This window comes from Empidonax traillii, unplaced genomic scaffold (genome assembly GCF_003031625.1).
Source record: "Empidonax traillii isolate 1590-97213 ecotype Southwest subspecies unplaced genomic scaffold, ASM303162v1 scaffold483:size1218004, whole genome shotgun sequence".
NCBI classification, from domain to species: Eukaryota; Metazoa; Chordata; class Aves; order Passeriformes; family Tyrannidae; genus Empidonax; species Empidonax traillii.
The window spans coordinates 988,857-1,003,039 of NW_020955676.1; the positions used below are offsets into that span (position 1 = coordinate 988,857).

The following is a 14,183-nucleotide window of genomic DNA, read 5'->3' on the forward strand; positions in this document are numbered from 1 at the left end:
CGCCGCTGGCCAGGTGCTGCGAGCAGGCGGCCCCGCTTCCCCCGGGAGCCCCGAGGCTGGCCCGTCCCCCATCCTGGCCGGGGGCGGAGCGGGGCCGCGGCCCTGGCCGTGCCTGCCCGAGGGCGGGGGCCGCCGAGGGTCCCTTGCCGGGGGGAGCCCCGGGCTCCCGCTGGGAAGGGAGGCCGCCGAAAGTAGAAAGGATGCTGAGGTGTTTGTGGGACAGCGTTGCCTGAGACTCAGACAGCAGCTGGGGTCGAGACCAGGGTAAGGGAGAAGATTAGTCTGGAGGCAGGAGGTCATGTCCTTCGTCAAGGGGCAGGTGAGCCCTGCCCGGCTGGCTTTGTGGGGCATATGGAGCATCCATCCGTGTTGACAGAGACCTGTGCAGAGTAACACGTTCCTAGGCAGGGAGGTGGGAAAGACAGCAAGTGCCGAACAAAACCCGCTGACCATTAGCAGCTGCGACTGGAAAGCTGAGGAACAGCCAACATGTGGAAGGAAGGTGCTGGGAGAAAGCAAGGACGGGTGGATGGAACCCGACCTGCAACCAACAGCTGGTTCCTTCGCACAGAGGTGGCAACGGGATCACCCACCATGCTTCACGCTCTGGGCCCACAGGTCACCTTCTTCTGGGCAATCAGTACTTTCATCGGTAGTATAGAAACTCTGTTTTCAGGAATTGTCTAGACCTTTCAAAAGGTTTAAAGGCAAATAAATTTGCCTTATTTTTTTAGAAAGTCTCATTCTGAAAACACAGTATTATATTGATTGCTAGCTGGAGAAGCAACTACTGAGCTCAAAGGAGCAAAAACTTCTGCAAAAAAATTTAGTCCATTTCTTATTTATTCATTTTCCCAATACTTCTACGCATTTTAAGTATTGACCTTTGTCTACTTAAACTGCCTAGTTCTAACTGTGAGCCATGGTCATAAGCCATTTAGGTATGCAAACCTCAAGATTTGAAGCACCAGTTGGTTGCCTGTAGGGGTTGAGAGGAACTTCCCCCAGTGTAAACCACTATTTGTTTTTAATGGTATTTTGGCTGCATACAATATGAATTCTCATAACTCTAGGTATTTGAGTACTGAGACATTGCTTGGAGGCCAAATACTAAGACAGACTGGTCCTTGTTCTGGCCAGGCAGGTCTTACATATTTACTCTGTACCTGTTGGTAGCATATCAGTTACCCAAAACATTGGTTTTTACAGCGAGTGACCCACATCTCACATGAAATTAAGCCACTAGCTCAGTTACATTTAAAAAAAAAAAAATGGATATATTGAAAATACAGCATTTATTTTCTCCACTTCCTCCGCCAAAATTTAGAGTGGTTCTAAGCTTTTTCTCTTTTGAAGCTAGAAATTATTACAGAGGGTTTTTTCTTAAATAACAAAGGACACCTTGAACTTACATGTAAATGTCTGGGATTCTCATTCCTCTTCAAGAATAGGGAAGAAAAACAAAATGGCAGAAGGGTGGAATGAGTGAATTCCGGACAATCACTTATTTAGGTAAACATAAGGTAGTAGCTGCTCACGTCCTTTATTCATTTCGGCCTGTTCTCAAGAAACAAGTACTTTAAGCTATCTGCAAATTTTCCTTTTGAAGGATGCACTTAACTGGAAGCCCTATGTTTCTGTCTGGTCTGCAACAGCAGTATAAATAAAAAGCTTAAATAATCAAACAGTTCAGGCTTCAACAACTTCTAGCTCATAGCTACATCCACCTTTCTCATAAGTTTGTGGAAATGCCAAATCCTCCTTTTATTTTATGCAATGTAACATTTAAAGAATAATTAAGGAATATGCTTCCATTTTAAAGAGCTTTTGTGGCTAACTGTAATAAATAATCTTCACTGTGTGGACAATTTTACTTCAAGATTATCAAGAGCATTTACTTCAAGAGCATCCCTTATCGCCTGTAAACAAAAGCTCTTTGGTGCTGATACACATTCTCATACTTAAATAAAATTAATGTAAATGGATACAGAAGATACCTATGGTGGTCTGTAGCAAGCTGGTGCATTCAAGCTTTGGTAGAGGTGGGGATTTTGATTGCCTCATAATTTTTTTTCAGGGAACTATTAAGACTTCACAGGACTTTTGTACAATGAAGTATCTATCCAGGATTCACAGAAAAAGACATCAGACTAATCAGAGACCAAACAGCTCTCCAAAGATGAACAGAATGGTATCACACCTTCAATAAACACAGTGAGGGGTCATGAAAGACAAAGATACTCTGAGTCAAGTACAGTATTTAAAATCTACATGAACACCCATTTTATAGGAAAAATGGTAGGATGCACTCAAACTCTCCAAGAAAGTGGAATTCGACAGTTAATTAAGTACTGAACAATAACTGGTCACTTTCATACAAAGTTTATTAAGATGTCCAGAAGAATAAATTTGAAAAACATGTAGCAAATAGTAATTTTAATTCAAGATTACAAGGCAACTTAAAACACCTAGAGCATTTATATAGTTAACAAATAAAATACAGTGATAATTACCATCCCTGAGCAACACTGCATTTTAAGTATCGTAATAAACAAAGTTATTCAAATGCACCTATGTATGCAGACATAAAATAGTTAAAATTAATTAAAAGATGGACACCTGAAGATAAACAACTTGCTCTTAAAAGGTGTGAAGCACAACTGGTTTTGGAACCTAAATATTACATTTCAACAAATTAAGCTGTTACCTTACTCTAGATACTAGTTAAAGTAGTGCTGAATGTATTTTATTTTGGTTTGACTGATCTTTTGTATCACACATTGACAGTAACTTTTTTCCTTAATGGAACAGTAACAGCCAAAGACAATGTCTACCTTTTTCATGTAAACTAAACATTTCACATATTTTGTATTCAGCAATGCTGTGAATCTGAAAGTCAGAATGAAGAACACAGTATCCTCTGGCAGTCCGGACTTCAAGAAACAATCACAAGGCATAAATTTTAACAAGTTTCAATACCCAGCTTCTACGCTGTCCTATTTTCCAAAAGCTGTGGGCAGGAAAGTATTTAACACAAGGATCTACATAAAGTGGTCTAGCAACTGGATGGTGCCCAGGTCTCCAGATAGCTAAATATCTCAGTCAACATGAACGGTCACCTAATAAAAATAAAATGCTATTTTATTTTTCCAACTGAGTATGACCAACAGCTTTTAAGTTAATATCAGCCTCTTCATTGCTGAGGAAGGAAAATGGCAACTTCATAAACAGGCACTGCTAAGAATCAAAAGTTAATTTATAGAAATAAAAATATCCTGAATACTGAAAAATAGTGCATACATCAAAAGAATTAAATTTGTTCTCTGAATTTCTTGTGTACTGTTAATATTGTTAATTATATTTTTGGTTATTCACAGCATGATCATCCACCTTTGGCTGTGGACAAACTGTATCAGCACAAGCAGAATTTATTTATTTAATTGATGCTCCTGCCAAATGTCAACCAGCTTTCTAGGCCCCTATCCATACTTTTTTCCAAACACTAGCAGATCTGAATTCAAGAGATTAGGTAATAGTTCCTATGTGGTAACATATCTAACATTAGAAATTTAATAGATCAAGAAATGCCTCCTATAAATAAGTTTATATGTACACACACAGGTTCCAGATAACAGTATTTTAGCTGTCAATTCAAATGGAAAGAATGTAGTAGTAAAACTCCATAACACTTCAATTAAGCATCAATTACTTCCAGTCAAACAACATGATGTGAGCAGGAAGTTGACTAGGTGACATCCGATGTCCCCAGAGATGATAAAGGTCCCTTCCAACACCAGCTATTCTATGTTTCTATGACTTATTACCCATGTGCTTAATATTCAAACATAAATAGAAGCTTTACAAAGCAGCAGTGAAATGTTTTATGTTACAAAGAGATGTAAAACCCATCTATCTTTCAATTATTCACTATTCAGCTTCTTTTTCCTACAGTTATGTCCATTATTTATAAATCACGTAGATTAAGAATTACGGTATCAGTTAGAGCAAACAGGCAGTATTAGAAACAATAAAAATACTGGAATGTGACAAAAGTGACATCCCATCCACTTTTCAGGATAACAGTTACTTGAGTCCTTCACATGAAGCTGAAAGAAAAGAAAAAACAAACACAATTTAATAAAAATGTTGGAAGATTTTATATGTACTGCACAAGCTGTATCTTGTACTAACTCTGTAAGTTAATGATTTTGCAACACCAAGTAACAACTTAGCAATAATTATTAGGCAAAGAATTATCTGGCCTAATACAGAACTTCCCCACATCCTTCTAGTGCTCAGACAGGAACTAACAAACATGATTTGAATAAGTTTGCATCAATAAGTGTGACTGAAGATCTCACAGTAAAGTGATTCTGAATTAAGTATTGTATTTTTCAGACGTCCATAGGTGTTGTCAGAATATGACCTAAGTTAATTGCCTCCTAAAAAAATCAGGTTTCTTGGTATCTAGAAAATAGGACAAAAAATGCAACACTAGTCTGTTGCATTTGTTTGGTTTAGTTTGTTTATGTAAAAAAAAAAAAAAAAATCTTCATTTCACTGTCCCAGCCATTAAAACACTGTTTGCCTACAACTCTGGCACTACAAGAGGCTACACTGCAAATCTAGCACTGTCATATTCTTCTTACTGCACTCATAAAAATGCTGAGGGACTTCCTCACCAAAAAGGATTTGTGATGGCAAGCAAAGCCAAACAGCTTCTCCCCATTCTCTTAAAAACAAAGAAGAGTAACTTCCCTGGATGATGTAGACACCTGTGACACCCCTGACCCTATTTACTGAGCTCTCTGATGTCTTCCTTAGCTTTTTTCATTTCACAGGATTCCTTTGACAAATATATCCTAACAAAAGGAATCCATTTTCAATGTAGCAGTTACTGAAAATGAATTTTTCAAGTCAGCAAAACAGACGGGTTTGCCTTTGCAAAGTTCTTTTTAGGAATAACAAAGAGCTTCTCATATCTGGCAGTTTTCCAGAAAAGCAGGTTGATCTGTACTATTCATCACACCAAATGAAAAACAACGTACTTAAAGGTAAGACAAAGCTTTTGAATAAAAAAAAAATTAGAGAAGGCAGTTGCATATGATGTTAATAGCTTCTCCCCTTTATTATCAGGTCAAACAGTTTTGCTAAGAAGTTTTCCCAGTCCAGAAAAAAGCTGCAGGTATTTGGCCTATATGTCTCCAAACCACCCATTCTCACTAATCACTTCTTTTCACTGTCTAGAATGAAATCTTAGAGAAGAAAAAAGGATATTCTTCCCCTTCGGATAATTGCATGTTCTCCAGTTACTCTATGTGTCACAAAATGTCAATATTGTAGAAGTGCAGAGAAAACATAGAGAAGGAATCCTTAAATGGTCTTACAATCCTCAGATGTCTAACAAAGCACTTCATACAACAAGACAAATGCACACAAAAGCTTTTGTGTGCTCAAAAAATTCAATTATTTACCTGAAGGGCTTATCCCAGGAGTGACACAAGCATCACAACACCCATAAACTGAATGAAGAGCAACAAAGGCGTCAAAAACGACCAGACAGGCCACAAGGCAACATTGAAACTGGGAATAAAAGCAGGAAGTATTTGGTAAGTTCAGTTGCCATGCTGTGGAAATACCAGGCACACAAAGAAAACGTCACAAGAGGAAATAAGATTTAAATTACTTAACCTGGAAAAATACTTGCTTCTTTAAGAAAACAAAATTAAAACACCCCATATACATACTTTTTTAATTGATATCTTAGTTTACTGTTTATTGAATGACAACTTATCCTAGAACTTCAACAGCTGCTGCAGGTTTTGCACTAAGCAAGACCAGTCAGTCCCATCAAGGGTAAAGATACCTTTTACTTTCAGAATCTCTGTATCTGAAGCCCTTGAAAATGACCTACTCTTTGATTTTTCCATGGGCACAGGGCAGCTGAGAAAAGCCTTAATCTGAACTTCCATCCAGCCAGATTTCAATTAACTGAAGAGACAGGGGGAAAACCAACTTATTTTACAACTGAATTACAAGAATTATAGGTTTGACTAATTCTCAACTATAGAGAACCTTTATTTTCTTCAATCTTCCTTTTTTTCCCACCATTGCAACAAATACTGACTTTCAGATACAACAGCTAAACAAGAGGAAACCAGCTTCCATGCAGAGAGCAAATCATATAACAGCACACACACATATAATTTTTTTCCACTCACATGCACACTTGCTCAATCCTGACTCATAAAATCTCATAAATAAAGTATCTGAAAACATTTTGTGTATGTTTGCTACTTATAGATTACTGGATAATGAAGAACTCTGACAGAAACTGATTAGTTTTTTTTTTCTCAGGTAGGGAATACTCCTTTGTCCTAATTTGTAAACTGCACAAATTGTTATCAAAAGTGATAAATTTACACTAACAAAGCTAAGGATTTCATTTTTCCCATACATTCTCAAGGCAGAAAAGATCCAGTACATCTGCAGGTACATTTAATATACAACTTCAACTGTCCCAACCCTTGCGTTGTGGAGGAAAGTTGAAACTGGAAGAAATTATGCTACGCAGAACTAGTACTGTGACCAATACACAGAGTAGAATTACAGAAATTATAAACTGAGCCCATTAACACACAGACCTGCACAGCTTTAGCAGAAGTTTGTACAGTGTTTGAACTCACCAAATTGCTGCTGCTATAAAGGTAGCTGTTGTGATAGGTATCAGTGCTGGATACTGTGCATCATAGTCCATAATTCCACAGTACCACTCAAGATACAGGATGCAGTAAAAGGCAACAGATAAACACACAGCCAACAAACAAGTGCCACTGGCAAGCCACCAACTGCAGGAAGAAAAGCATATTAAACCACGTTAGGCAAAGTCACACTGCAGTTGGCACATTCATCTTCGTCCTAGACTAGGAACAGAACAGACAATATCTGTTAATTACACTAGAGCTCCTATAGATTTTATCTTACTTTTAGAAAACACTTTTTGTCCTTCAAAGCTGTCTAATATACACAACTGAGTTTAATTTTGCAGTGCATCATTCCTTTAATTTTTCACTCAAGTATCTTGCAAATGCAATGCAACAGATCTGATCGGGGATCTACTATACTACCACACCAAAACTTTGCCAGTTATGAAACAAAAGAGGCTTCACTGCAACTGTGCTTCTCGCTGTAAATTTTTGTGCAACAGAAATTTTGCAGAAAGCTTTAACAAGATTTCAGTTTGTGAACTCTCAAATTTCACAGACAAGAAGCATTAAGATTTTTCTTTACAGATGCTGAAGAAAACCACAGAGAAATCCAGGACTTCAAACTCAGAGTCAAAAAAACACAGGGTATGTGATTTGATTATTTAGGAAGACACAGTTTTGAGCCTCTTTGAGGACATACTTCAAGACTAGGATGCAAAACAACTTGTGAGGAAGGTGCACTTGAATTAAATCTTATACTTATTTGAATGGGTATTTAGCAAATAAAAATTTTTAAAAGCAAATTCTTATTACTATAGTTTGATTACTAAGTTAGAAAGGGTAATCAAGGGTCTTCCTACTCAGGTAACATTTGTTCTGTAACTGTATAGCAAAATATCATACGTTATTTTGGTACCTCGGTACTGCCAATTGTGAATTTTGCATGAAGAGAGCAGTTGCCACAGTCTACTTACACAAGCAGTGCAGGAAGACAGGGTCCTAACACCCAAAATTTTGATTACATCCTGGAGTCACTAGTTTGTTTTCACAGCCAATTGGATGAAGGGTGTATCTAGCCTGGAAGAGCAGCTCCAGAGAACTCACAGCCCAGAGCAAGGCCCTGTGCAGCTTCCACAGGCTGATACAGCAACGATAATGGCAATGGGAGTTTTAAAAGCACTTCCAGCTGAAGCTATATAAAAATATTTAACACCCATCAATCCATTTGAAATTAATTTAATAGAAAATAAATAGACTAGAAATAGAAATTGCTTCAGAGAAATTATTTTACTAATTTTTCACTAACCTACTCAAAGAGGTCTAGAGAAGTAGAGAAATGAACTTCAGTTTGACATTTAAAGATTAATTTCAGAGGGATTTTATTAAAATAAAGGCAAACTCCAACACTTTCAACAAAAGAGGTGGCTATTTCTCGTACTTAAATGAAAACTTGAAGGTACAGCAATAAAATGCCTGCTATCAGAACAAATGTTGCACATACATAGATGGCTCAGTAGTCTACAGGAAAAAAATAATTATAGCAAGATTTTAAGCACTGAATTTACTTAAAAATTAGTTTAATAATATTGACTTAGGTGGTCAGGTGGTTCAACCTCGCTGCTCAAGCAAGGTCAACTACTGCCATTTGCCCAGGACCATGTCCATATGGTTTTTGAGTATCTCCAAGGATAGAGACTCCACAGCCTACCTGGGCAACCTGCATCAGTGCTCAGTCACCCTCACAGTAATAGAGTGTTTCTTGATGTCCAGAGGGAACGTCCTGTGTTTCATTTTGTGCCAACTGCCTCTTGTCCTGTCACTGGCCACCACTGAAAAGAGTCTGACTCTGTCTTCTTAGCACCCTCTCCTCAGATATTTGCATTGACAAGGTGCCTCTGAGCCTTCCCCAAGTTGAACAGTCCCATCTCTCTCCTCTCCTACCATAGATCTTGTTTACCCAAGATTTAAAATACAATGTTCAGATGTAACAAACTGAATATGACTGTAAGATGAAAACACAACTTTCTTTGTAAGAAAAGATACCTTACCTATCTGCTTGCATAGTTTCTTTAACAGTTTTTAAAAAATCAAAGTAGTATGTCACAGCTATTGAGGCCAAAATCCAGAATGCAGAATGAATATTGAGTCTGGTAAGAGGCTTCATCTTCTTCTCTACAGCTGTAGACTCTTCTGTAAGTAAGAACATAATTATTGCACTAAAGCCAGTCATTAAACAGAGTATGATTATAGTTACATAAAACACGATGTTTTATCTTTTTAATTCATTTATCTTTGGAGATTATTATACTTATTATAATACTCTTTGTACTACAAATATTCTAAAAAGCTCTGAACATTTACTGAAATAAAACTGACTAAGCAAGGTACTCTCTGATAAAAGGATAAAACACTAACAATCAGCAAAATATCATGTCTGTGTACATTTTCAGGAAACAGCTGACTAGATTTTGTATGTTTAACTAATTAAAACCTCCTGGCATCATTAAAGCATTTTTATTAATCTAGCATATAGAACGTCAGGTTGGTATTTCCAATTACTAATTTGTTTATACCCTTTTTAATGAATTTTAGTATTTTCAAGTATTTCAGGCATAAATAATTTTCTTGTTCTGAACTGCAGTTAATTCACCAGAGATTTTCAGCTCCAGTTTCAGGAGCTAATTTGACTCACACTGCACACCTTCAGCAGGTGAAGTAGAACTATAATTATGCAGAAAAGTATCTTCTCTTTTTCTCTTCAACATTACATATTTAGAGAAATCAAGACAACACAGCGAGTAGATAAGAAAGCCTTTTTTTTTTTTTTAATGCACTACAGTAACCAAGTATTTAGGTACTCAGTATTTACACACACAGTGATAAAAAAGGTGCCAGAGGTGCTTTTGATGTCTCATGCTCTGAACTTTATCACCAGGAGTAGCCTAGTGCCTCAGCAGTGTCAAGCATTCCGGCTCCTCCACAGGCTTCACCACCAGCCGAGCGCTCCGACAGCTCTGCTGGAGCTCACGGGCGGTTTTATTTCTCATTTCCCAGATTCCTCCTCACACTACCAGAGCTGGGCCAGGGAGCATTTAAGCACTTCATCCCCATCAAGCAGTCCGCGGCTCTAAGTCGCGTCTGCCTTCCGCAGCCAGCTCGCTGTTGGGAGCAGACACCTGAGGGCGGAGGAGCCGCGGACACCGCGCTGCTCCACCCGAGGGGCCCCCGTTCCCGCCGCAGCGCCCGCCCGGCCCCGCTCCCCGCACCCCGGCACCACCCACCGGCCGTCCCGCCGGCCCCGGGACGCGGCGGCCGCGGGTCGCGGGGCTCCGGCCCGCGCCGCATCGGCCGCCGGAGCCTCGGGAGCGCATCCCCGTCCCCGCCGCCGGCCTCCATCTTGGGCCGCTCCGGCAGTGACGCGGCGGGGCGGGAGGAGCGGCAGGGCGCCCTGGCGTGTGGGGCGGTGGCGGGGACGGAGCGCCTCGGCCGGGATCACGGCCCCTGGGTGTGTCACAAATAAACAGCCTGAGCGACCAGTCCCCACCGAAAACAGCGAACAGAGTCATGTAAAGCCAAGTGCCTCAGTGACGGCTATATCAAAAGTTATAAAAAAAAAACTAGTGGGAAACTAACTCCGTGCGTATAAGTGTTTTCCTCGTCACGTCCTGCCAACCGGACGCTCTTGAGGGATGTTACAAAAATCTCAGTTTTTGTGACACTGAACAATAGTACAGGTGGAACATGAGGCAAATACGAAGCTCTGAGAGGTTTCGAGAGCCACAGGGGCCCTGTAGCACTCGAGACTGCAGCTCATAACTGGAAAGGATAAACATATTTACATGACGAACTAGGTAAAAGTTAAATAAACTAGTAAAATGGTAAAATAGATTGTTTCATTTCTGTAGCTGAGTTCTGCATAGCTAGATAAAAAGATGCATCACCATATTTCTGCAAACAAAACCTCGAGACCGATTAGATTATCATGGCTTTCTTGTTTATTCAAAACCAATTTTGGACAAACTTTAATCTACTAAATCACGTTGGCAGATTAACTTAAGGTCTGGTCCTTATCACAATACTGTGAATAAAAGTACTATATCTTTTGGGGTGTGCTCAATGATTAAGCTGTGGCCTTTAAAATTGAAATTTGTTTCTATTAATAATTATTCACTGGGCTATTTTGATGATACATGTGGGTACAAATCCTGTGCTTTCTTAGACAAAATTGTGTGTTGTCAAAAATCCCGCTGACTTCAGAATGGAGGTACCTGTGCAATATGGCAGCTGTTGCAGATAGCTTTTCTTTACAGTGGAATTAAATTTAGAAATATTCAATAAAAGCTCAGATTACTATAAAGTAGATCAAAGAAAAAATTCAGTACGGGGGTTTTACTTACAAAAATAAAATTTATAGTTCTTCAAGCTGTATATAAAGTTCAAAAAATCAAATGTTTAATAACCTGATTGTGCTTTTGCTCTTAGAAGGCAAAATATTTTGCATGAAAACAGTGATTACAAGAAATATGTGAAATTTTCACTTAGGATGTGCATTCTTTGCATACCAAGAGAAAAAGCTTGCAGATACTTCCTCTGTAGTTTCACGTTGAGAAAAAAGGAAAATTAAAATGAATGGAATGTATGCTGTAGTTAAATAATTATGTATTTTATCAGTAAACTTTAAAAAAACGTTTAAAGGATAGAGACTAAGGATAGAGACTAACTGGTAGAAACTAACTAGGCTAAGATCTAAACTTAGTGCTCTGACCTGCACTGCTCTTAAGCAGTTCTAAACTTGCTGGATAACTATATTTTCCTAAATATAGACCCCTGAGGTTCTAGGGACAAGGGAAACAAGGCTTCTGGTTATTCTTTATTACTGTGTGTTGAGTTTGAATAAATTCAGCCTAAAAGATACAAGAACAGAAATTTTTTTTTTCTTTTTTTCTCTACAGAAAGTCAGGCCTTCGTTTACATCTGAATTTGATGTGAAACGTGTCATAGTAAGTAGAAATTGTTTTCCCAGCCTTAGAATGTGTCACATAAGGGCCAACCACATCACAGTCCTTCATGACTGTGGGGTTTATTTTTTATTTAGTCCAGTTGAGTATTTTGAACTTAACAGCTTGTGGGAGCTCAGAGCTCTGTGTTCTAAGCAATGAAATAGAGATTTCTTTGTTTTATTTCCTTTGAGTGAAATTACTACCTCAGCCTTCACTTTCATCTTAGTCATTCAAATAAGAAACAAAGGAAATCTTCATGCCTTTTTTTTTTTCTTTTTGCAAAAGCTATTCATAGGATATATCTTTGATTTAAACATAGCAATGAAAGAAATATGTATGCTTGAAAAGGTTAAGATCTGTTAGTGCTGTTGTACTGACCACTTCTGTTTACCTACAGACTAGGTATTGTGCAAAGAGCTGAAATAAGAGCTTCCCTTCCCAGACTCACTGTTGACCTTAACTGAGACCGCTCATGTTCAGTGTTTGTAGGGCTGAGATGTTTGCTGTGATCTTTTCGCAGTGCTTCTCTGATTCAGAAATTATTAATCTGCCAAAGAGTAGATAGAGATCAGGACTGAACTGAGACAAAATGAACAACATAATTAATGAAGCATCTAATCAACCATCTATCCATTATGAATAATTATTTCTTGCAAGTTAACTTTTAAGAATCCTGGCAGAAATGTTAGGAAGTATTTTAAAATGTGGTGCTTGATCTGATAAATTTAGTTAACACAATCTGTGAAAGAAATTTGTGAATTTGAAGATTCAGTGAACAAAATATACACAGAGTTTGAAGCAGTTTCTTTGTTAACTGTATTCCTGGTCTCTTGCATAAAGTAATTCAGTTCCCACATTTTGGGAACTGAATTCAACACATCTGCATCGTTTTCTTTTAAACAGAAAATGATGTTTTGTGAGTTATTTCAAGGTCTTTAAATGTTCAGGATTTTCACCTATAACTACAAGCTGAATTTTGCAATCTAGTTGGATATTTTGAATTTCATTTTTCTGTTGTTTGCTGAGGATTTCCTGTTTACTGATTAGTTGGTTTTCTGTTGATTCTCTCAATGACACCCACAAGTGGTAACTTTTTGTGTCTCTTGACTGGGTAGATACACATAGTCCAAGTAACTAGACTTCCCAGTTAAATTCTCACTTTTAGGAGGAGAATTTAGTCTTCTTGTATTCTAGCAAATATTTGTAATTTTTTCCCCATTACAGAAGTCAATAGCTAAATTAGCCAAAATGTTATCTGTTCACAAAAGACTTGGTTGGAACTTTCTTCATTCCATAAGTAGGGTGGTCTCCTCCCTACATTAATTTTTAGCTGAAGTAGGTTGGATACAGTGTAGACATATTTTTGTTTTGAGGAATCACTGTGCTATATACTCAGTGCTTTCTGTTCATGAACAAAGTAATGGTAAAGTGAGTAGTAATTTGCTGCTTATCTTCTACTATCAGGAGTAAAACAACTGGATGTGTAGACATTCTCAATCCTTTCTGTACCTTGCCCTTGCACTGAAGCATTTACACTATGTGAAAAAGTAAATACATTGTCTGACTCATCTAGGTTACAAAACAGCCTCCAAATAATACTACAGTTCTCTTGCTTTCATCTTGCATTCTTTTAATTATTTAAATTCAGTACAATGGAAAAAAAATCAGCAAAGGACTTAAAAGCACTTGGTGTGAATAGCGTAATGCAGATCTGAAAAACAACTGAAGGTTAAAACTCAATTGACTCTGAATGTGGTCCATATACAAACTGTTGAACTCAAGATGAATTCTCATGCGAGTATTAAATTGCAGTGCAGCCTTGAATTGACCCTTTAGGAAGGAAACAATACATATAATAGTGTGTTTGATACCAAGAAGGCACTACATATATGCATGCAAGCATTTGAACTTCATGAAGGAAGAGAAAGCAGAAAAGATAAAGGCAGTCAAAAAGGTGAAGAGAGAATCTAAGAGACAGGAAAAAACCACACCACATATTGCCATCTGATTTATCTAAGTACGTTATTCTTCACCTTCAAAGTTGTCAGCAAATTGCAAAGAATTAGCTAGTCCAGAACAGTACTTTAATCTGGAGGATCTGTTTGATAGAAGACCATTTCAACACCCTCAATTACCCTGATTAAATATTAGGTAGTGTCAGTGTTTGACTCTTGCCTTTCTCTATAATCACGATTAAGAATATAAAACGAGAAGACTGTTCTGTTCATTCTGGCTTGCATGGTCAAATGTGTAAAAAAAACTGGAATGTTAATCCAAATTTATCGAAATATCCAAAAATTATCCTATTTATCTGAAATAAATCTGGATAAACCATTCTCCTAGAAGTTGCCAAGTAAATTTTCCTACTCTCTCTTCTATAGCATTTCTTGAGTTTAGTTTCACTTAACTATGCTTGCTTTCTTAAGGGAATACAATGGCTCTCAAAATGTTTTCCCAAGACTACAGTTTAATGATA

At 38.0% G+C, this 14,183-nt stretch overlaps 1 protein-coding gene across 3 annotated transcripts; it reads right to left on the reverse strand.

The window, feature by feature from the left end:
• Positions 1–2,366: 2,366 nt before the first annotated feature.
• Positions 2,367–10,118, reverse strand: TMEM128 (transmembrane protein 128). Of its 3 annotated transcripts, none has more exons than XM_027896162.1 (5): positions 9,989–10,118; positions 8,756–8,897; positions 6,687–6,848; positions 5,475–5,583; positions 2,367–4,106 (listed from the first exon to the last, which is right to left on the reverse strand). In XM_027896162.1, the coding sequence occupies exons 1-4, from the start codon at positions 10,101–10,103 to the stop codon at positions 5,484–5,486; spliced, it is 519 nt and encodes a 172-aa protein (XP_027751963.1). In that variant the 5' UTR covers positions 10,104–10,118; the 3' UTR covers positions 2,367–4,106; positions 5,475–5,483. The 3 variants fall into 3 exon arrangements, with proteins under 3 accessions (XP_027751963.1, XP_027751960.1, XP_027751961.1); XM_027896159.1 differs by having other exon boundaries at positions 5,488–5,583; positions 9,989–10,112; XM_027896160.1 differs by lacking the exon at positions 9,989–10,118 and adding an exon at positions 9,409–9,487.
• Between the last annotated feature and the right edge of the window lie 4,065 nt (positions 10,119–14,183).

What these genes read in the sequence shown, in the direction of transcription:
- TMEM128 (XM_027896159.1), bottom strand. Translation starts at nt 10,103, where the DNA reads ATGGAGGCCGGCGGCGGGGACGGGGATGCGCTCCCGAGGCTCCGGCGG. An exon ending in CGGGGCCGGCGGGACGGCCG is followed by an intron (nt 8,898 to 9,988) that starts GTGGGTGGTGCC and finishes TCTTACTTACAG; the next exon opens with AAGAGTCTACAGCTGTAGAG. An exon ending in TTTATAGCAGCAGCAATTTG is followed by an intron (nt 5,584 to 6,686) that starts GTGAGTTCAAAC and finishes TTTTATTCCCAG; the next exon opens with TTTCAATGTTGCCTTGTGGC.